The sequence below is a fragment of the Rana temporaria genome, chromosome 3 (genome assembly GCF_905171775.1).
Source record: "Rana temporaria chromosome 3, aRanTem1.1, whole genome shotgun sequence".
NCBI lineage: Eukaryota > Metazoa > Chordata > Amphibia > Anura > Ranidae > Rana > Rana temporaria.
Window position 1 is genome coordinate 165,108,643 of NC_053491.1, and position 24,665 is coordinate 165,133,307.

Here is a 24,665-nt window from a genome sequence, read left to right on the forward strand (position 1 = left end):
ACAATGTAGTCACCAGGTATGAGGACAAGTAGCCATTTACAAATGATCAAAAATGTGTTATTTAAATCAGTATTTTGTACCACGAATGGTACAAAACAAGCTATTTTGCTTTTTACTTTCTGGGATGAATTAGGGAATTTTATACTAGTGTTTTCATTTACGAACTAATGGACTTTTGGTTTTGAGCAGAGACAGGTTCACTTTCAAGGCATGAGGGTCGGTTCAGATCAGCCTGGTGCATTGTGATGCACCACAAAGGACCAAAAACCGTGCATGCAGCATTTTATCCAGCACACTGCAAGCAATGTTAATGCATTGCCATGTGCTGCAACACTAGTGCGGTGGAAGGTTCATTTGGGAGCTATTCACTGAGCATGTATCCTGGAAGGCTATGTAACAAAACACCAGGTTTGCACTTACTCCCTCCAGTGGTGAGAACCAGCAAGACATCCTACTCCAAAGAAGATAATACATAAATAAAATTATCCTCTTCTTACCTGATCCACGCTGCAGGAAAGCTACTAAAAGTAGTTCCAGCTTTCACCCATCACGGCGGACAAGTTGTGCCAACCTTCAGGTTTACCAAGGGTTTTATTAGAAAAAAAACTCAAACCTGGACCTGTAGAAGACTCTGCCAGAAACTTTTCGTGCCACAGATAGTATTAGTACACCAAAGTCTGGATCCCAGAGCCCAGACCTCCGCAGAGACATTACAGGCAAACCTTGTTTCCTCTTACACGAGTCCCGGGTACCACCCATCTTAGGCCTTTGATATCAGCCCGAGGAATGGATCCGGTTATAGCTCCTAGGTCTCCGCACCAGACCATCAAAAGAGCATTTTTCTTCCTAGCAAATGTTGAACGTGACCAACCACCTTAACACTGCCGAAAAAACTGAGGTACTCTCCATTTGGGAGGGGTTATATAGGGGAGGAACTCAATTTTAATTGGGTTTGCCAGTGTCCAATCACCTGTGGTGACTACATAACCCATTAAGTAATTAAGGCTCTGTGTCCCGTGATGTATGATCAAGAAATAACACCAATGTGAAGAATACTACATGCAGTGGGGTAAACAGGCCGTTGGTCCAACTGCGGCAGTAGAAAAGGGACCTTCCCTGTTTTGTAAAAAAGTAAAAATAACATTTCAGATTATTTACAATGACAAACCAAACACTGTCTGATTTCCACAGATCTCTGGAAGGAGTCCATCCAAAGTCTCTCCACATGGAACAGAGACTGTCGGCTGGTTCAGATGATGAGATGGACCTTGTGAAAGAATTACGAGCAATGTGTTCCAGCAAATCAGAACCAGACATTACCAAGGTAAAGGATCTGACATTGCTGAGAATTTGTACTGCTTCATTTTTTAATCAGTTGTAGCGCTCTGTAATCTGAAAAATATAATTTGCCATTTGTATTTTTGAATTTAATCTTGGTACAAAGAAAATATATTTTTTTTTTCCTTCCATGGAAAGCAGCTTTCTACATGTTTTAGATCTTTATTATTAAAAGCATTAGAAAGTCCACTGAAGGTTTTTTAGAAGATATATACTTTATATGATTAGTTTGTACAAATACATACAGTAGGCAAGAAAGGTAGTGCTGCACCGTGATAGAGCTTCCGTGTTCTCCTCTCTAGCCAAAAGTCTATGGGGTTGATTTACTAAAGGCAAATAGATGGTGCACTTTGCAAAGGGCAGTTGCATACTTGAGAGATTAGTAAATGAGCACAAGCTCTGCTGACTTCCATCATCCAATCATGTGAATGCATTTTTTTTTCAATTTTCCTTGCACGTGATTGGTTATTCTTTGCTAAGCAAAACTTTACCTAATTTACTAAGTTCTGGAGCAACTGCACTTGCCAAGTGCAACTGCACCTTGCAAAGTGCACAGTCTATTTGCATTTAGTAAATCAACCCCTTAGCCTTCTATTTCAGCAGTTGCCTCATTTGCACCCTGATTTAAAATTATTAGCTATAGAGAGAGAAATCTAACAAAATATTTTTTTATACCCAATAAAAACATAGCACAGTGCATGTAAAAATGTGTCATTGAAAAATATTTTCTGGTAACAATAATAATTTAAAGCCAAAATTGACTGAAAATAGTAAATACCCAACTTTCCTGTAAATGAGATAATCCTGATCCTATCTTAAAATAAGCTTCTCTTGTCAAACTCTGAGCATTTACATACTTTTTGACATCTCTGCAGGTTGTGATGCGGTAGCTTTCAAGTTTCATGTAAGGAGAGTGATTAATAGACTCAGCCTAATTCAAGCACTCCCTGCTAGTTTTGAAACCCTGTACAAATGTATCAGTTCAATATTTATGAAATTGTGGTTTGCTTCTCCTTAGATTGCAGACTTGGATAATTGCCTGGTGATCTTTAAAAACCCTTCGAATGACCAGAAGTCAGCAAAGAGTAAAAAACAGAACTCTCAAAAGCCACGTAAAGTAAGTATAACATAACCGAGGCAAACATGTTTTTTTTTTCTTGAAACCAAAAATTGGGCTGTAAAAAAAAAACTACTTCATTGAAACAATGCAGAAGCCCAGATTTAAAAAGGAAACTCGGCCTGAATGCCAAAGAGCACCCAATACAGGATGCAGATGACTGCTGGTTTTGCCAATGAGTATTTCAGGCCTCGTACACACGACCAAGTTTCTCGGCAAAAACCAGCAAGTAACTTGCTGGGAGATATTTTTTGCCGAGGAAACCGGTCGTGTGTACATTTTTCGACAAGGAAACTGTCGAGGATCCCGTCGAACCAAAAAGAGAGCCTGTCTTCTTTTTCCTCGACGGAAATGGAGAAACTTGCCTTGTCGTGTTCCTCGACAGCCTAACAAGGAACTTGACGAGGAAAACAATGTGTTTCGCCCGTCGAGTTCCTCGGTCGTGTGTACGAGGCTTCAATAGATGTCTCTGCTGACATTTTTTTTAGTTTTGGATAGAGTGGAGAGGGATTAGAACACCTGCAAGGTATTTATTGCTACCTCTGCTCTGTTAGGGAGATTCACCCTCTCTATTTGTCCAGGTTAACGCTATCATCAAAAGTGAAAATAAATCCCACATTTTGAGTTGTCACCAGAACGGCAATATAGGGGTAAGCTTCCTATGTGACATGAGGGGCCCCAATGGATTCCCTTAATTTGCAGGGATTTCCTCTTACTTCCTGTTTTAGATATGGGACAGGAAGTGAAGGTAAATCTCCCCAAGGGGACACAGATGTCAAAAAGTTTGACAGCGATTATAACCCTCCCATACTCTATCCAAAATGAAAAAAATATATTTTCCTTATAGTTCTGCTTTAATGCAGAGTATGAATGCCATTCTTTGAAGTTTATTCTCCATTTTTTTTATTACATCAGTTGGCAAATATTCATTAGTGTTAAAAATTGTAAGTAAAATTAAAGAAATAGTTCTCTATTCTCCCTCTCACTCCACAACACCTCAGACCTCACATCAGAAATTATTTCCTGCAGCTTGCTAACCTGCAGCACTCCGGTGTTGTTTACATGTCATTTACCAAGCTGCTGGGTAGTATTGTGCAATGGCTAGTCAATGATGTATTCTTCAGTAGGGTTTGTGTTGATGGCAGACTTCTGTATTCATTTAAATTCATTTATTTTTTATCTGCCATAAAGTTGTCTTTGCATATGTCTCCTGGGCCTAGAGCTACATTTACATCTCTCTTTTTAGTGTGTCCTGTGTTGCAAATCTAAAGCCCCGTACACACGATTGGAATTTCCGATGTAAAAAGTCAGACGGACCTTTTCCATCGGAAATTCCGACCGTGTGTATGCCCCATTGGAGTAATTCCATTGGAGTTTTGATAGAGAACGTGTTCTATTTTACTTCAATGGAATTCCGTCGGAATTCCGATGTGAGTTTGGCCAGGCAAGAGCCTTTTCTTGTGTACGGGGCAATATACAATTTACAGCAAGTCTCATAGGGTCATGCCAATACAACAGAGGTGTCCAAAATACATATAAAGCATACTGTTCTACAATTAATGCACATAAAAAGCGGAGTTGAGAATGTAGCTTTAGTAGGGAAGTAGGGAAGACCTGGTATGCAATGGCAGAAAAAAAGTCACTAAGTGGGCCCTGTGCAAGATCAATTATTGGGCGCCAAAATCAATTACTGGCCAAGTTGAAACCCATGTTCACTGTGCATTGATTGACAGCTATATAAAAGTGAGTGAGATCCAGGTGACAGTGTCCCAGTATCCACCTGACTCATAGCTATAATGTAAATACCCCCCCCCCCCCCAAGTTCCAGAGGGCCCCTGTGCAGCTGCAAAGTCTTGAAAAAAGTACACCAGCTCTGCTTGTATGCGAATAAAGGGACCATGTTTTATTTTTAGCATTTTATTTTTAAATTATAATTTAAATGGTAGAATTCTCTTCAGGGCAATGATGTTGGGATGTGGAAATCAATCCTTAAAGTGATTGTAAAGCTTACATTGTTTATTAAAATAATAAACATGTTATACTTTTATACTTACCTGCTCTTTGCAATAGTTTTGCACCAAGCAGCCCGAACTTCCTATTCTGGTATAAAATTATAACTGGAGAAGGGGATGGTGAACAAAGAGCTAATTGATCATTGTTCTAACTCTAATTATTGTAATAGTGACTTATCTCTCTCTAAAACCTCTATGCCTGCCCTGAATATAGCAGAGACAATCACGGCAGATAATCTTTGTCAGATAGCTAAACTCACCAAACACTTGGCATCCATGAATATCGTTATTGCATGAAAAACATTCAAAACAATACAGTGTGGTAGATGAGATACTTAAGGCGGTCAAAATGAACTTGCTTTTCCAAGCCTCAGTGTTTGCCTTGTAGGAAGAATAGAAAATTCCCAAAGAGGAAGGAGGAAATTACATCACAGAAAAGGGGGAGGAATTACAGAAATGACATGTAACGAAAACAATGACTACAAGATGGCAGCATAAACAAAACAAAAACATCAACTAATGAACGGCATAAGCTATATACACAAATGCAGCTGCATTGCCCATGTACCACTGGGGGCAGCACAATCATTGACACGCTTAGGGCTAGTATCAGTGGGCAAATGCAAGTTGCTTTCAGGTGCATTGAGCTTGCATTTGAGATAAGTTTGTAATGATTCTGAAATAATTCACAGTTCATTGGCAGATGCATTTGACCTATGGTTTACCTCCTTCTAAGGTGTACCAACCTGCTCAAGCTGCTTTTGCATTCCCATTGACTTGTATGGGGAGAAAAGCAGTTCTGATGTGAAAACAGGCCCTTCCTGTCTGAATGCAGACAAACCAAAGTACGTCTATCAATCACCAGTTTTTCCTGATTTCCTCCAGAAGTCTGCCATTTAACTCAAGGATATCACCTGACTATGTCACAAATGCCCTTCATGGTCTTTCATGAGCAGGATTTGGGGTAAAAACACAAAGTAATGTCACCCAATGTATAAAGAGATCTAAATGCAGAATCTAGACAACATGTATAGTGCATCCGGAAAGTGTTCTACAAACAATACCCCATAATGACAACGTGAAATCTTTGCAAATGTATTAAAAATAAAAGACAAAACATTTCAGATCTCCCCCTCAGATCTACAGCAACTGCACTTCCAAGTGCACTTGTAGTGCACAGTGGATTTGCTTTTGATAAATCAACCCCAGTGTTTCTGTTTCAGTGCATTCCCTGCATTAAGGTAAAAAATATCCCATGGGTTATATTGCCCTGTCACCTTCCTAAATACTTACCTGAGACCTATCTAGATTCAGAGTTATGCCCAAGTCACTGCTCTCTCTTACACTCCTCACAAGATTAAGTGAGAGCAGCAGGAGCCATTTGAACCTGCTGCTGTCAGTCAAATCCTGTTAGGAGGGAGCAGGGGATGGGGCGGAACCATGCTCTGTGTGTCTACAGATGCACACAGCCCTCCTCGGGAGCAAGTCCTCCATAGGAAGCTGCTTCCGCCAGTGGTGCACTGAGAAGAGGAGGAGCCAAGTATGGGTTAGGAGGTTCAGGGCTGCTCTGTGCAATACTATTGCAAAGAGCAGGTAAGTATAAAAGTATAACATGTTTATTATTTTAATAAAAATTGTAAGCTTTAAAATCACTTTAAGGATTGATTTCCACATCCTAACATTATGGTTTTGAATTTTTTAGATTGCCTTGAAGAGAATTCTACCATTTCAATTATCGAAGCAATAAAAAAATGTTTACGCATGCACACACACATATATATATATATATATATATATATATATATATATATATATACACACAGTACATATGTATATATTAGGGCTGTGCAAATTAACTTTTAATTAATCAATTAATCTTTAATTTTTTTGATCGATTAAAATTCTTTTGATTGGTACTCACCTCTCCGCCGGCTTCTGGGCCTTCAGGGAGGTCCGTCGGAGATCCAGTAACGTCAAGGACACCGGCGGGGCTTGCCGTGTCCATCTGAAGGGCTCCTTTGCTGTGCCTTCATATCTGCATGCCGGCGGAACCTTACTATCTGCCACACGCAAGGGCTGTTACACTTCCCTCTATCACTTCCCTCTATCAACCTGGGATTCTACAACCATCCACTGGGAGTTGTGATAGTTCCCTTCATGGGACATCTACATGTAGACAGACTGATGTTAACCTCTCCTCATCTGGATTCAGCAGTGGTATCGTTGTACACATTTTTATACCAGTATCATACTTAGCTACATGTTTTTATGACTGCTTTTGCTACCGTTTGGTATTACTCGCACCATTTTTACAGTTTATGTAGCTACATCTCCAGTGCAATATTTATTTGGTTACCTGCCTTTGTGTGTTTTTGTATCCTGCTATCCATTTTTCCAGTGGTTGGTAACTGCACTGGGAATCGGCCTGCAAGGAGATCAGCTAAAAGTAGTTGGATCTGTATGTGCGTTATAATTAATCAAAATTAGTCGATTAATCGATTAAAAAAAATGATTAATCGAACAGAAACATTTTGATCAGTAACAGCCCTAGTGTGTATATATATATATATTTTTATATTTATATATATATATATATATATATATATATATATATATATATATATATATATATATATACATACATATCTGTACATATATTTTTTTCTGCGATTTCCATCAACTACCTAATCAGCACTCTTGTATCCACAGAATGGGGCTTGTCCTCTCCACAGCAGCCAGATGTCACAGTATAGCAACCAGAAGCCAAAACCAGAACCGAGTTCCTCGAAAGTCAAATCTTTACTTCCTATACCGAAAAGTCATCGCAAAAAGCAGCAGTAATACAAGGCAAATAGCTACTTCTATACTTCTAAAGACTCTAAAGAGGAATTATGGAGCTTGCACAATAATAAAGCTAACAAATAGAAATTTCTATATCTGTCATATTTAACCTCTAATGCGCACATGTGGCCTGAAATACATTACCTTTATGTAATGTATCAGGGACTTGTCTAGCTGTAAAAAATAAATAAAAAAAGGGATAAATATTTCCTGTACAGAAAATAGTGTTATGTAAATATAAAATGACAGTTATACCTGTATTATAGCATATAAATGGGGCCACAGAAACTTTATATGTAAATAAGTTGTTTTTAATGTGTTGATGTAAGTTGTTTAAATGCCCTATTTAAATCTTTGAAAGCTTGGGGGTTTTAAAAGTTATTCATTGTTATTAATATTATTTTATAAAAGAAGATCAAAAAAGATTGTTTTTCCAAAAGTGTAAAGTGTTACTGACAGAGGTATTATTATCACAGACCACTTACAGGATGATCAGACTTGTATAATGTATAATGCACAGTGTTGGCTCATAGAAAATCCTCATATAAGTGTTTCTAATATTCATCCCCTGCACCCACAAATCGAATGCGGCATTGCAATAATTAGTCTCACTTATCAATGCACTTTTTTCTTTTATACAAGCCATAGACAAAGTGTTGACTGTTCTTTTTAAGCGCTTCATATTTGTTTTACTTCTTGTGTAATGCAGACCTTTCTGTTTTTGTTGCTTGCTGTATTTACATTGTTGCTTTGGTTCTTTCTTAGGATGAGGGTTCTTAATGCAATAAATAGGTTATCTCCTGTCTGACAACACTTAAGTGGTCTTTCTACTCTCGAAAAATCGACTTGTTCTTGTATTTAAAATGATATATGTAAATAAAATATGAAGCTATTCTGCTGTCCAGAAATGTTTCAGCACAGAGGCCATGAGGTGTAACCAACGATTCAGGGCTTGTACATTCAATGTACAGTATTTTGTCGCATCATTAATTAACAGTCCTTTTGTTTACTACAGTAAATAGTAGACTTTGCAAATGTTTAATCACTTTTCACTTTATAATAAACTCTCTATGGCTAAATTATTAGTGCCTAGTGCTTTCTTCTGCTGAAGCTCAACTCCTGACTGATATAAAATTCCAGGTAATCCATGCATTGGTGGAAGTGGCAATTGTAACTGATTAACCACTTCAGCCCAGAGTATTTGGCTGCCAAATGACCAGGCCACTTTTTGCGATTTGGCACTGCATTGCTTTAACTGACAATTGCGCAGTCGTGCGACGTTTCTTTCAAAAACGTATTTTTTCCCCACCTAGAAATAGAGCTTTCTTTTGGTGGTATTTGATCACCTCTGCGGTTTTTTTTTTACGCAACAAAAATAGAGTGACAATTCTAAAAAATATATATTTACTGTATTTATTGGCGTATAACACTCACTTGTTTACCCTGAAAATAGAGGGTAAACTGTGCCTGCGTGTTATACGCAGGAGGCTGTGGAAAGTTTTTTACCTGAAACTTCCCTCTTCAAGTTAGGGTGCGTGTTATATGCCTGTGCGTGTTATACGCCGATAAATACGGTAACTTTTCGCTATAATAAATATCCCCCAAAAATATATTAAAAAAAAATTTCAGCGGTTTAGGCTGATACGTATTCTTCTACATAATTTTGGTAAAAAAAAATTGCAATAAGCGTTTATTGATTGGTTTGAGCAAAAGTTATATTGTCTACAAAATAGGGGATAATTTTATGGCATTTTTATTAATATATTTTTTTTGTTACTAGTAATGGCGGCGATCAGTGATTTTTATCATGACTGCAACATTATGGCGGACACATCGGGCACTTTTGATGCTCTTTTGGGACCATTCACATTTATACAGCGATCAGTGCTATAAAAATGCACCTGTTACTGTATAAATGTGACCACTAGGCTAGGAAGGCGATAAGTGTGTCCTAGGGAGTGATTCTATCTGTGTGGGGGCGGGGCTTACTGTGACACGACACTGATCGCTGCTCCAGATTACAGGGAGCAGACGATCAGTGTCCTATCACTTGGCAGAACAGGGAGATGCCTTGTTTACACAGGCATCTCCCCGTTCTGCAGCTCCGTGACACAATTGCGGGACACCGGCAGACATCGATTTCTCGGGCATGGTCACAGAGCTCATGGCAAGGGCGCGCACGCCGCGAAATTTAAAGTGACGTAAATATACGTTACTTTGCGCAGCCGTGCCATTCTGCCGACGTAAAAGTACAGGTGGCGGTCGGCAAGTGGTTAAGGCCCCTTTTACATGGACGATCCGATAAGCTCCGCCTGTCAGTTTTCCAGGCTGACCTGATCGAACCCTCCAGTCTCTTCTATGAAACAGCGGATCTGCAGACACCCGCCGCAATCTGATCTGACCTTGTCTGCCAAAAACAGATTATTGTCCTATTCCCCATCCGTCTGGCAGATCGGATCAGATGGAACCAGAGGCGGTCCATTTCCATCCGATTGCCCCATAGAAGGAGAGCAGGACTGTGTCCGCTCTGCACAGCGGAGCGGACATGGACCTGTCATCCACCTTCTCAGTGGGGATCGGCGGCAAGATCCCACGCTGAGAAAGCTGATTCCATTTAACATATGCGCCCGTGTGAAAGAGGCCTTAAAGAAGGAACCCAAGTATGGTATTATTTTATAAAAACAACTAGGGAAGCGCTGTTCCTGAGGATGGTATATAATCACTGGCCCAGATTCAAGAAGCACTTGCGCCCGCGCAACCATAGTTGCGCGGCGCAAGTGCTTACTTGCTCCGGTGTAACAAGTGCTCCTGATTCAGGAACCTCGTTACACCGAATGCAGCCTAGGATGTGACAAACATAAGCCTCCTTATGCCTTCACATCCCAGGCTGCATTCTTGCGTTGGCCGCTAGGGGGCGCGGCCTTTGTGATCGGCGTGTAGTATGCAAATTGCATACTACCACCGATTCACAAAAGTTGCGCGGGCCCTGCGTACGCAAGGTACGGAGTTTCCGTACGGCGCCTTTAGCATAAGGCTGCTCCTGCTAATAGCAGGCGCAGCCAATGCTAAAGTATAGCTGCGCCTCCCGCCCGTGAAATTTAAATTTCACGTCGTTTACGTAAGTGAACCGTGAATGGCGCTGGACGCCATTCACGTTCACTTAGAAGCAAATGACGTCCTTGCGACGTCATTTGCCGCAATGCACGTCGGGAAAGTTTCCCGACGGACCATGCGCTGTTAGCTCAGCGCGGGAGCGCGCCTAATTTAAATGATTCCCGCCCCCGGCGGGATCATTTACATTAGGCGCCCTTACGCAGGGCTAATTAGCATAGCGCCCGCGCAATTTACAGAGCTACTGCTCCGTGAATCGCTGGGCAAATGGAAATATTTGCGTGGGCGCAGAGAAAAATCTTTGCTCTTTGCCCACGCAAATATTGCTCCATTCTACCTGAATCTGGGCCACTGATGGTAAATCCATGTGAATTATAAATACTTTAATTAGTAAAGGAACAAATGATGTATGTAGCTGCTGATCATTTGTTCCTTTGCCAATTAAACCATATATGATTCGCATGGATTTACCATCACATCATTGATTATATACCCTTCTCAGGAACAGCGCTTCCCTAGTTGTTTTTATGGTCTTCTGAGTTTGGGAGCAGTGGCCTAAGTTTGGTACTGTTCTTACACTAAGGCCTTGTACACACGACCCTTTTCCTCGACAAAATCCATCAAGAAAAATGCTGGCAGAGCTTTTTTGCCGAGGAAAACGGTCGTGTGTATGTTTTTCGTCGAGAAAACTGTTGTGGATCTTGACGAGAAAAAAAGAGAACGAGTTCTCTTTTTCCACGTCGGGAGTCTGAATTTCCTCGTCGTGTTTCTCGTCGGGCTGTTTTACGACGAGAAACACGTTCGTGTGTATGCTTAGAAACGCGCGCATGGTCAGAAAAAAGTATAAGACGGGAGCGCACCTTCGGTAAAAGTAGCAATCGTAATGGAAATAGCACATTTGTCACGCTGTAACAGACTGAAAAGCGCAAATCTCACCAAACTTTTACTTAACACTCAGTAACATGAGATTAGCAAAAGCAAGGGTGGTGCCAGTGGAATCGAACTTCCCCTTTATAGTGCCGTCGTACGTCACCGCGTTTGAGGACGACGAGATTTTGTCTTGACGGTGTGTACGCAAAGAAAGCTTGACAAGATTCTCGACAAGCCTGAGAAGGAACTCGTCGAGCAAAACGATGTTGACGACAAGTTTCTCGGTCGTGTGTACGAGGCCTGATGCTTCCTTGGTCATCCAATTTTGTGCCTGACCTTTGTTGTTTTTTTATGGTATATTTTTATATAGTTACATTGGTCCAGCTTGGCTCAATGTAACTATATATGACATGACAAGTATACATCACTACCACAGTGATCTCCACTTCCACGCTTTCAGGTCCTGTGCTGAGCGACTGGCCTGCTGCATTGTGAACACAAGATATCGGCTACTCAGCACAGGCCTCATTCAGAAAATGCTTTACATGAAGTCACCCCCTCCACCTCGTCCAATCAGAGAACACGTTGTATTCATTCAGAAAATGTTACAATAATGTATCCTCTTAAGTGCCACTTAACCAGAGAGAATGATTTTAATGTTTCAAGTCATTCCTTATAACTGAGAGTAGTTGGTGTTTACCAGCTTAAGGTGGATGAAGCTTTTTAAAATGGGGTTGATTTACTAAAACTGGAGAGTGCAAAATCTGGTGCAGCTGTGCATGGTAGTCAATCAGACTTCAGCTTGTTCAATTAAAGTAATATTAAACCTTTGTGTTTTTTTTTTACATAATTTGTTTTATATTTTATGTTAAAACAGGAAAAAAGGGGGGTTGGTGCTGTTCCCCAAAAAATTTAATAAACTCTGACTGCATATTAACCCTCCTGGCGGTAACCCCGAGCGTGACTCGGGGTTGATTTTTTCGACCAAAATCGGTAACCCTGAGTCACGCTCGGGGTAGCTGTGCAGAGCCTGCAGCGTGCGCTGGCTTACCTTCTCCTGGATCCAGCGATGTCACCGCGCTGTGTGAGCGAGCGAGACCTCGCTCGATTCACACAGCGTCCTCCTGTGCCTCCGTTCCCTGCGACGTTACGACGCACGGGAGCGGAGATCGGCGCCAAATTCAAAAAAGTAAACAAACACTATACATACAGTATACTGTAATCTTATAGATTACAGTACTGTATGTAAAAAAAACACACCCCCCTTGTCCCTAGTGGTCTGCTCAGTGCCCTACATGTACTTTTATATAATAAAAACCTTTTTTTCTGCCTGCAAACTGTAGATTGTCCATAGCAACCAAAAGTGTCCCTTTATGTCAAAAATGGTTTTAGATCAGCTAGAAAACAGCGATAATAAATTATAATCACTTGCAGAATTGTGCGATAGCGATTTGTGGGGAAATTCGTCATAAAAAAAAAAAATAATGACAGCAACAATTCTGCAACTCAGCAAATTTCAGTGATTTTGAGTTGATTACATTATTGAATAATTTTTATTATAATTATATTATTATTTGTTATAATTATTTATAATTATTTATTATATTATAATTTATAATTTTGTTTTTAAAAAAATGTCATACCCGGGATGCCTATTAGATTCTTGTTTGGTCAGATTTAAGTGAGTTATTCCTAAGAATTACAGGCCTACAGTATAAAACGCCAAATTTCCTTGCAAATAATGGTACCGCTTTCAGCATGTTTTTTCTGAAAGAATCATACCGCCAGGGAAGTTAAGTGCTGAAAAAAATTATGTGCATAGAAAAACTTCAACTGGAAACATGAAATTAATATAGAGTGATATGTACTGGCAAAAAAACACATCAACTATACCTTGTGCTAGTAAAAAGCATCAACTGAAACCAATAATATCAACTGTATGTATATAAATCAATAAATGTCAATGTTCAAAAAATCTCCAAAAGTGACATGTGCTTCATCCAAATAGTGACAGTCTATGAGAATAATTTGTGCTAGCAGTTACTTTTCTGAGCTCCCCTCTTGTGCTTGCACTCACCAGAGCGCTTCATCCCTGCAGGGGTAAAGGCATATAGTAGAAGTACACTCCGGATCCTGGTGTGCCTCTGCTGGAATATTCCCCTTGTTCACAACGTGCTTCTCGCAAAAAAGGCCCATCCACTAGTGTAGAGATGTAGTTAAACTCCTACTGGCTTCCCCTCTGCAGCTGTGATTTTACACATGAAAAAGAGTGGGGGTTCCGCGCATCCTAACACGCAGACATGGTGAAAAATATAAATATAAATAAATATATAAATATAAATACTAATCAGTGATATCACAGAAGAGAGCAAATAAAGGCTCAATAAAATCCAGTGAAAAAGTGAGAATATCCAAACATCAAGAAATAAAAAATAAAAATATATAAAAATATATATGATTAATGTAGTGGAGTCTATAACCGTGAAAAAGTGTCCATAAATAGGATGAAAAATAAATAAATAAAAAATGTGGTGATTTTCACTGGATTTTATTGAGCCTTTATTTGCTCTCTTCTGTGATATCACTGATTAGTATTTATATTTATATATTTATTTATATTTATATTTTTCACCATGTCTGCGTGTTAGGATGCGCGGAACCCCCACTCTTTTTCATTTATATATTTGTGTGTATTGTAAACACTCTAGGTTTTGCAGCAACTTATTGCTACATTTTGTTTATGGTTTTATCTATCGAGGGTCCATATTAGCGCAAAAGCACTGTCACTTTATTCACTGTGATTTTACACAGTAAGTGTAAAATCTTCTGGTGTCTTCTGGTGTCCTCTGCCGGGTCTCCTGGCTCCTTCTCTTCTGCGAGTGCCCCCATAGGAGTCATGCAGACTCGTTTCCAAGCCGCCCTGTCTGCGTCCATTGACACAGATCAGGTGGCTTGGCCCTGCCTCCCACTCCCTCATTACATACTTTGAATGACAGCAACCAGAGCCAATGGCTACCACTGCTATCAGTGTGCCCAGTGAGGAGGGACACATGCACAGCACTGGATTGAGATTGGCTCAAATAAGTATAAGGGGGGTTTGGGTTCTGTGACACAGAATGTTTTTTTACCTTAATGTAAAGGATGTATTAAGGTAAAAATCTTTAGGCCTCGTACACACGACCGAGGAACTTGTCGTAAATGAAACATCATTTTCCTCAACGAGTTCCTTGTTAGGCTTGTCGAGAAACTTGACAGGCTTTCTTTGCGTACACACTGTCAAGACTAAATCTCGTCGCTCTCAAACGCGGTGACATACAACACATACGACGGCAGGGGAAGTTCGATTCCACTGGCACAACCCTTGGGGCTGCTTTTGCTAATCTCATGTTACTGCGTGTTAAGTAAAAGTTTGGTAGGAGACGATTTGCACTTTTCAGTTACAGCGTGACAAATGTGCTATCTCCATTACAAACGCTACTTTTACCGAAGGTGCGCTCCCGTCGCATACTTTATTCTGAGCATGCGCGGGTTTCTAAGCATACACACGAACGTGTTTCTCGTCGAAAAAAAACAGCCGACGAGGAACACGACGAGGAAATTGAGACTCCCGACGAGGAAAAAGAGAACTTGTTTTCTTTTTTCCTCGTCGAGATCCACAACAGTTTTCTCGACGAAAAACATACACACGACCGTTTTCCTCTGCAAAAAAGCTCTGCCACCAAGTTTCTTGATGGATTCTGTCGAGGAAAACGGTCGTGTGTACGAGGCCTGAGGCTTTAGAACCACTTTAAGATTTGACAATAAAACCTGGAAAATTATTGGTTTCTATGTAGAGCTGCACCAGATTTTGCACTCTCCAGTTTTAGTAAATCAATACCTGTTTACAACTTTGTTCTTAAATTATACTTTATTGCTTTCCAACTAACTGTACTACTGTATTTCAGGAGAATAATGAAACAATTTATAACTTCTGAAAATGTTTTATTAAAAGTTCAAATTAGTATCACCTAAGTAAACCCTAGTCTGCACTCACACTTTTTTTTTTAGGGTAGAGTCAGTGGCCGGAGAGAGCAGGAGGAGTCAGTGACTGGGAGGGCGGGCGAAGGTACTGAAATTCTCCAGGAAAGCCCTTTAATGCTGGGCTAATCAAAATGACCACAGCTGATAACAGTTGAAAATCAAATGGCTTTGTGTGGCATTAAGAAGATAATTAGCTACACCTGATTGAGTTTACAAATAATTTTTAGGAGGGGGGGTGATCCTTTTTCCAAGTGATTTTTTATTTTTTTGTTTTTTTTCTGACACGTTGGTGTTATATCTTTCATTTGGATGTTATGAGTTGCACTTAGTAAATACAGCTGAATAAAACAACGTCTGTCTTCATTTCAGGCTGCAAAGCTACAAAATGTGATTATTTTTAAGGGGGGTAATTATTTTCTATACCCACTGTATATATTGCTTAAAGCGAAGTTCCTCCTAAAAGTGAAACTTCCGCTCATTTGTCTCCTCCCCCCCTCCAGTGCCACATTTGGCACCTTTCGGGGGTGGTGAAGCGGATACCTGTCTTTGACAGGTATCCCGTCCCCACTTCCAGGAGTCCAGGCCACGTTGCAATACGTCACAACTCGGCACCCTCATCCTCACTCCTCCGTCCCCTGTCGACGGGTCAGTAGGAGATCGCAGCGGTGCCTCACGCATTCGCAGTAGGGACCCGGCGTAAAGCTGTAATGCTAAACTGCCAGGTTCCCTTACCCGCAATGGCGGCGGCAGCACCCGAAAGCTGATGGAAACATCAGCTGCAGTGCCGACATCGCTGGACTCCAGGACAGGTAAGTGTCCTATTATTAAAAGTCAGCAGCTGCAGTATGTGTAGCTGCTGGCTTTCATTTTTGCAGGGGTGAGCAGACCTCAGCTTTAATGATAATGTCCAAAACCAAGAATAAAGTTTTTAATGTCAATGCCACTCTAACCACTTTGGTATTTAGATTATTAGACATACATCTTCAAATTTTCAACTCTAATGTCCAGCTCCTTTGTCCTGCCACCGCTCCCTCCACCCCTCCGCTGCTATTACTGGCAATTACAGCTGTCAACATGATAGTAGGTAATTGTTTTGTACTACACAGCAAGAGCGGCTGTCAAAATGCATCCGCTCCAGTGTAAAATGATATACGCAGTCTGCATGTGTCATTAGGTACATGCAATGAATCAAAGTATTGTTTCATTGTATTTACTATTCAGTTCATACCTATATCAAATTTGTGACCTTGGTTAACCCTAATTAACTCCTTCCTCCCTATTCATGACAATTTTTTTATTTATTTTTTCACAATACAATTTTATATGTGATCTTATTCCTGCACCATTTCACAGCTCGCCCTTAGATCTGCAAACCATTCTGGTGGTGTCATTAACATTCTACTGACACCCGCAACGGTTCGCAGACGGGCAGTGTGAACTGCCTGCAAGTGACACGTGATGTGGGAACCCACAGTGGATTTGTGCTGGTTCCCACATCCCATGTGTGAACCGGGACTTAACTCTAACAGATAACCTACGAAGGATTTTAAAGCATTGCCTATGGACAGTTTTAGGTACCATAACCTGTTGCCATTTCATGGGCGTGTGTAATCTTAAATCTTGACAAGTTTGGTATCTATTTACTCAACGCCACATCATCTTTTATATGTTATCAAAAATTGGGTATTACATTATAAAAATTGCAACAGGCACAGTTTTATTCTGCAGTGCCTCTGCTTTCAGAAAATATATAATGTTTGGGGGTTCTAAGCAATTTTTTAGCAATCAAATGCTGATTTTAAGTAGTAGTTAGTAGCTACTAGTTAGCTAGTAGTTAAGCGATCACAAAGTGAACACCAAATAAACAAGCCCATAATGGAAATATAAAAATTGCTCTGGTCCATAAAGGGTACACAGGTATGAGTGATGAAATTAGATCTTCAGCTATAATTATAGCATTTACCATGATTGGACTTAATAATTTGACCACCGATTCTAGAATTATTTTTCCCCCTCAAGGCCTCGTACACACGACCGTGTTTCTCGGCAAAAAGCAGCCAGAAACTTGCTGGGAGATATTTTTTTGCCGAGGAAACCGGTCGTGTGTACATTTTCGTCAAGGAAACTGTTGAGAAACTCGACGAGCCAAAAAGAGAGCATGTTCTCTATTTCCTTGACGGGAATGGAGAAAATTGGCTTGTCGCGTTCCTCAACAGCCTAACAAGGAACTCGACGAGGAAAACGATGTGTTTCGCCCGTTGAGTTTCTCGGTCGTGTGTACGAGGCTTCACAGTTTCCACATTGGGGTTTTTGGAGCAATTTAAGAGCTGAGCTGAACAAACCATTTTTTATCAGCTTTACTCAATTTATTTTCTTGAATATTAGTAAAAAAAAAAAAAACACAAAAGAGTTGTACATAAATTCATTTTTATTAATTGAAATGGCTACAAATACTGAGTATAATATAGAATGCAAACAAAGGAAGGCAGTATTAAAAAAAAAAAACACTTTAAACATCATCAAAGATTCTGCTACATTCAACAGTGCAGATTTGGCAGTAGTTGCAGTATAGTGCTCAGAATATCATTAAAATGCCCCTGATTTATAGTTATACAGAAATAAAAGAAGGGGTCATAAAAGGCAAGGTCACACAATGGCTCTTTCAATCCAATGTGTGTTTTTTTTTTTTTTTTTGTTATTACTGATATTTTCAATGTGAAAATTCCTGAGCGATTGTTTGCAACATCATCTTAGTATGGACATGAATGGAAAATGCTCCCATCCTGTCAGAAAGGTAGTGTTTTTTTTTTTGGTAGACCCTCTCATTAGAGGGGCCATGAGTATGAAATGCTTTCATGTAATCTTAGCTTAAAGGTTGCTTACATAATAAAACCTAGATTTTTGGGGTTGATAACATGCACACTGTCCCATATTAATGAAGTAATATTCATGGTGCAAAGAAGTGTGCAGCAGCAGTTCTGTTGGCATGGAGGACGGCATTGTAAGAGCATGTCTCTTGGGTGGGGGAAGAGTATAAATATGCCCAAATGCTGATTCAAAAAGCAAAACTCCAGCTGAATGCTAAATACGCTGTCAAGACATTATTATCCATCTATATCACAGGTGTCAAACACAAGGCCCACAGGCCAAATCCAGCCCTCCAGGCCATTAAATGTGGCCTTCGCACCTCTCCTGCAGCTGCAGGAGAGCTCCAGCCCGCCTCTGGTCCTACTCCAGACCCTTACTTTCTGCTTTCAAGCAATACATCCAGCTTCTTCCCAGCAGCAGCATAAGGAAGGGGGGAGTGCACTGTCATGTAAGGGAGAGTGGGGGACTCAACTTCTGATGGTGGGGTGGCTCTTGAGTCTTGACATCTAATGTAAGGGGAGGGGATGAACTGGACATCTAATCTTACAGATACAACCAACCCTTTTGAGGGCAATCATAATGCTGATGTGGCCCTGATGAAATTGAGCTTGACACCCCTGATCTATAAAAAAATAATTCTGCTTAGTCAACCTTGAGATTCATACACTTCTGTCACACTACATATTTATGATGGTAACATTATTCACAGTTGCAGAACTTCAGCTTCCAATATCACCTTCCTTCCTCCAACCTACCTATTAAGCAAAAAAATAAAGGAATCACCCTACCAATGTGGCTGTCTCTTCCACTGCTGTAAGCTCTCTAAACTCCTTGTTAGACTGATAGCATTGTACAATGCAACAAAGTCAAACTGGCTAATGATTTTAAACATCCAACATTCTGCTGTGAAGGGCATTATGGGAAGTTAAACCATCTGTATTTAAAGTGTTTGTTAACCCAAAAAATAATAATTCAGATTCTGGTCTCTTAAAGCAGATTACACAGCACAGTGCTTGTGCTGTGTAATCTGCCCCCCCCCCCCTCTAAACTGTAAAAAAAAACACCCTGTTCCTGCCACTTGCTGTATGCCCTCTCTATACTGACCACGATAACCAGGGCAGCACAGCCTTGACTACTGTGGTCAGAGTACATCCCTCCATCATACGAAGCTGTCCTCTCTGCTCTCCCCCCCCCCTCATTCCTGCCTGTCAGCGCCCTCTCTGTGTCTCTGTCTCTGCCCCCCCCCCGCCACTACTATTAAAAATAAAAACTCTACTATTGTCACTGCCAGTCCCTCTATTAGAAGTCCTTTGTCAAACAAGCATTCTAAATACCTCTTTAGAGCTGTCTTCAGGACGGTCACATGACTCGCAGATGCTTTTTCAGCTCCAAAAAAATGCTTCCGCTGGAGTCACGTGACCTCCTCGGCAGAGGTATTTAGAACGCTTGTTTTTACAAAGGACTTGCATAGTGTGCTATGCCAGCCTCTAATAGAGGGGCTGGCAGTGAAAACAATATTAGACTTAACAAACACTTTGAGTTTGTTTTTTTTGCATTTGTTTTTATTCTTAGCTGTAGTAAATGAGTAGGGTTTTATATTTTTTATATTTGCTTGGAGTTTTGTGTTAAAAAATCAGGTTGAGCAACATCGTAAAGCCCAAAAGAACCTTCAATATTAATCTGCTTCAGGTGCATCAAAACAAAGGATGTTCAAGTCTTACACGGTAGTTTGTTTTCATTCTAAAGCAGCCACAGACTGAGTAAAAAAGCCTGTCCCCTGCCAGGGGAGCTCTCTATGTGGGGAAACAGTGGTCTCTCTCCAGAGGTCTTACAAACTCCCTACTAAGTCAGACCTATAGCTCTGCAATCAGCAAAGCTTACACTCCCCAATGGTTGGAGGGCTCTGGAAGGGGGCATGTCAAACATGTTTAGAGGGACCACTACATCCACACAGAGAGCAAGGGTTCCACTCTGCAGCACAATGGCATCAAACAGGCTTTTTTGTTCAGGATGTGGCTGCTTTCTGAGGCCCTGTTCACACCTGAGCGATTCTCTTCTTGAAGCTTATACTGTAGCTTTAAAACGCTCAACAAGTCAAATCCCATTCATTTCAATGGCCCCTGTTCACATCTGAACATGCTGTCACCAGAAGCGAAACGCCTGTCACTCAAAAGTACATGAGCTTCTTTTTGGCAGATTACAAGCATTTGTGGCCCCCGTAGACTTCAATAGATATACCTGACCTGAGCATTTTATGAACGTTTTACGAGCATTTTTCTGCACAAACAGCAGCTCTCCACCCCTAATTTCCTCTCCTCCCCCTAGTGCTTTCTATTGGGTTAACAAAAATGCTTGAAGCTGTAAAACACTTGTAATACACATCTAAAACGCTTAAAAATGCTTGTAAAAAGCTGCAAAAACTCTTTTAAAATGCCCGAAAAATGCTAATAAATCGCTATGCTCAGGTGTGAATGGAGCCCAAAGGAACCAAAGACTTGAAACATATTTTTCATGGCCCTGAATGTATTTACCCGATTTAAACTGAATAAAACTTTTAACCTCCTAAGTCTAACATACAGCTTACCTATAGTACAAACAACTTTACAGGGGAAGTAATGACTCTAAGGCCTCATACACACGACCGAGTTTCTCGGCAAAAACCATCAAGAAACTTGCTGGGAGATATTTTTTTGCCGAGGAAACCGGTCGTGTGTACATTTTCGTCGAGGAAACTGTTGAGAAACTCGACGAGCCAAAAAGAGAGCATTCTTGAAGGGAATGGAGAAACTTGCCTTGTCGAGTTCCTCAACAGCCTAACAAGGAACTCGACGAGGAAAACGATGTGTTTCGCCCGTCGAGTTCCTCGGTCGTGTGTACGAGGCCTGAGATGGTTATCCCTTGCGAACTAGATTCTGCTTAAGATCCTCCAATCAAAACAAGACTTTGTTTTGAAGATTTTTCAGATTTCTGATTTCATTGTGAAATAGTATACTGCAAATCTATTATATACACTTTATCTGCTTCATAAAAATATTTTCACGTCTGCTTAGTGCACAATTTAATCATTTTTAAATACATCAATATATTAAAAAATATTATTAAAATATTGAAATAAATACTAAATCGATGAAATATTGAGAAAACAATGTCCATATATTCAACACAATCGTACTGTAAAAAAAAAAAAAGATTTATCAAACGTTTGCATATACAAAGTGCAAGTGAAATTAAAAATGTGTCTAATTTGAATTATTATTCTAGCATTGACATTCCAGCATATGTTTACACAATGGATCACACTGTTTAATGTAGAAACCAAAGACATTGTGTAACACCATGACTGTAATGGACATTACCTGAGGATTAGACGTTAGTCTATCAACAATATCTGTATTGCTACTACAAATTTGTTAGAAAAAAACAAAGAAAATAAACAAATGTCATATAATACCAAAGCAGGCGCTATATCTTCTAAACATACTGTACACAAAACAGTCGTTTTCAATAATATATTAAAATAGGTAACCTAATATATTTAGAATCAACATAAGACATAGGCTGCCCACCAAAGTCTTAATGATATCTCTTGAGTGATTCTGTAAGCTGCGTTCTAGACGTTTTAGTGCCGGTTCACACAGGGGCGACCTGTCAGGCGACTTGCATTGCAATGGAACCGTTCTAATAGGAGTGACAAAAGGTTCCTGTACTACTTTTGGGTGACTTTGAAGCGGCTTGCATTGACTTCTATACAGAAGTCGTTTTGCAAGCCACGATGAAGTCGCGCTGTACGGTGCGGCTTCAGAGTCGGACACCCCTGTGTGAACCAGCACTTACCCACAAAATGACCACTATCACTGTGTCAATTGTTTGCTCTTTTTAACTGGTATAGACTGGCAGTAACAGGCTACAATACAGCCATCATTAATAAAAAGTGCTTATTCCTAAGTGCTACTAACCAAAATATAAGTACATGATGAAGTTTGTTGGTAGCTATAAGTTATAGCATTTAAAGTCAATGTCAATATTTTTTTCCTATTTTTCAATACCGTGGGAACGGATTTGAACTCTTGCTGTGTTTTTACTACTATTTGGGGCTCTAACAGAGAGATTTTACTTCACCAGTTATATTTTACTGTTCTGCTGGCAACAGTTTCACCAGACTTAAAGCATAGGCCTTGGGCACAGGGTGTGCCGGCATAATCGCTATGTGTGACATGGATTTCCCTTGCTGCCCGGACAACCCCCTCCTCCCCTTTTTCAGGATGGAGAGCAGGAAAGAGGTCAGAAAAAATGTCATTTACGGCTCCCTTTTATTTCTGAAATGCGTGATCGGTACTTATGACTCACTGCATTCATATATAACTGAAGCATAATAAACTGTGTTTACTATATTTCAGGTTGTGAATGAACAGGAAGCTGCTGAGTACAGAGCACTTCCCATTCATTTACTGTCCAGTGCAGCTGAGGCTACAGAGAAAGGGAGTGGGGAATCTCTGTCCTCAGTCCCTTTCTCTGTCTCAAAACTGACAGAGCTTGAGCTTTGGGGTGTACGCTCTAATACAAAAGTCTGTGCACACCTTTGACTAAAATTTCTGGGGTTTCTAGGGTTTCTGTTTTCTGAAAACATGTGATGTTAGGGGGGGTTTAACACATTTTCTGGCCTAAAATGTGTATAATAACATGTGTGCAAAAAATGCTGTGGCAGAAAAAAAGGAGGTAACATTATCAGCAGGACAAGAAGTGAAGGTAACTCTCTAATCCAAAGGCCTGGATAACAGCAAAACAATGTGACAGGGGTTCTAACCCTTCCCTGCTCTACATAAGAAAAAAGTTTTGGCTGGACATACACTTTGAGTATTCTCACTTAAAGGATACCTACACTCAGTAACCCCTTTGCCTCACGCTGCTTCCACTGGAAGTGCTGGGGTGTTAGTAATAATGCATAAGGAATCAAGTCATTGTTTTCTTGCGCACTGGCCTGGGAGACAAAGGGAGTCATTTACTAAAGCTGGAGAGTGCAAAAATGCAGCTCCACATAGAAACCAATCAGCTTCCTGGATTTATTGCCAAAGCTTAAAGGAGTTGTAAAGGAATTTTTTTTTTTTTTTGCTGAAATGACTGTTTACAGGGTATAGAGACATAATAGTTAACTGATTCCTTTTAAAATAATAAAAAATAGATAAAAAATCAATTATATAATGTGCCTGCAGTTTCTAGTTTCGTTTTTGCATGTTGTTTCCTGCTTCTGTGATGTACAGAGCCACAGAGCCAATACAGGGCAGTGTTGGTTTGGAAAACGAAACTGATTGGTGCTGAGGGGTTTTAGACACACAGTAATCAAACCTCCTTGATTAGTGACCACAGAGAGAAAGCTCACAGCACTGTGGTTATCAGGAAACAGACAACCAGGAAGTGTGGAGATCAGAGAAGAATTACAGCAACTTGAGAGCAAAAATGAACAATGAGGACATGAAAACAGCACTGCATTAAGGTAAAGGAAGCTATTAAGATAGAAAAAAAATTCCTTTACAAACCCTTTAATTGAACAAGCTAAAGTTAGAAGCTGATAGGCTACCATGTACAGTTTTCGCACCATATTCTGTGTGTTCCAGTTTTAGTAAATCTCCCCCAAAGTGTAAGTAAGCTCCCATTAGACTGCTCTAGAATACATTGCCAGCTCAACTTTTTTTTTTTGGTGATCCAGTACAGCTTTAGAATTAGCACACTCTTATTAATTAGGCCAGTATATGTGCTTCTGCTTGGAAAGACCTGTTAGTTATGATTGTTTATAAAATGGGAACTGGTAAATAGTAACCAAGTCCAATGGTAATGAAGTCTACTGCAGTGATTCCTTATGGTCATGTTATATAAATCAATGAGGAAGATTCAGTCATTTCATTTTTATTCCTGACCATAACATTCTATTTTTCACTTATTTAAAAAAACATCATATCAGCATAAAAATAAACTAATCTAACTTCCAGTTGACTCTACTACCCAGTTAATACAATGAATACTGTCACGCTATGTATATGGAGTAAGAAAAAATATTTTTTCCTGATCTAAATATACAATGATATTTGTACCATGATGGCACTAATTATTGCCATGTTTACTGTTGACTATTGTTAATGTGCGCAAAGTACCATAAGGGTTTTATATACAATGCAATATGCCATTTTCAATAAATTGATTAGTTAAAATGGCAGTTAAATAGTATAAAATATAATAGGCTAAATTCACAAAGCTTTAACACAAGGATGTTTTTAGCCATTTGACTTGTAATTTTCACATCGCATTAAACTTAGCTGAAAATAACTGTCACATTTTTTAATATTAAGATCCTTATCCTGTTGTGTTACCTTTCTGAATTCAGCTTATTGTACTTTTAGAGGTTCATTTAACTCTAGAGCAATGATGGGGAACCTTGGCACCCCAGATGTTTTGGAACTACATTTCCCATGATGTGCAACTACACTGCAGGGTGC

The 24,665-nt window shown here is 39.9% G+C and overlaps 1 protein-coding gene across 2 annotated transcripts in view; it reads left to right on the plus strand.

The window, feature by feature from the left end:
* The window catches only part of CTTNBP2 (cortactin binding protein 2), a 124,522-nt gene extending 116,132 nt beyond the window's left edge, over positions 1-8,390 (plus strand). For both annotated transcript variants that reach the window (XM_040343758.1, XM_040343759.1), the window contains 3 exons: positions 1,192-1,324; positions 2,357-2,455; positions 7,177-8,390. In XM_040343758.1, coding sequence (XP_040199692.1) covers positions 1,192-1,324; positions 2,357-2,455; positions 7,177-7,308 — 364 coding nt within the window. In that variant the 3' untranslated portion in view covers positions 7,309-8,390. The remainder of the gene's footprint in view (positions 1-1,191; positions 1,325-2,356; positions 2,456-7,176) is intronic.
* The last annotated feature ends 16,275 nt before the right edge of the window (positions 8,391-24,665 follow it).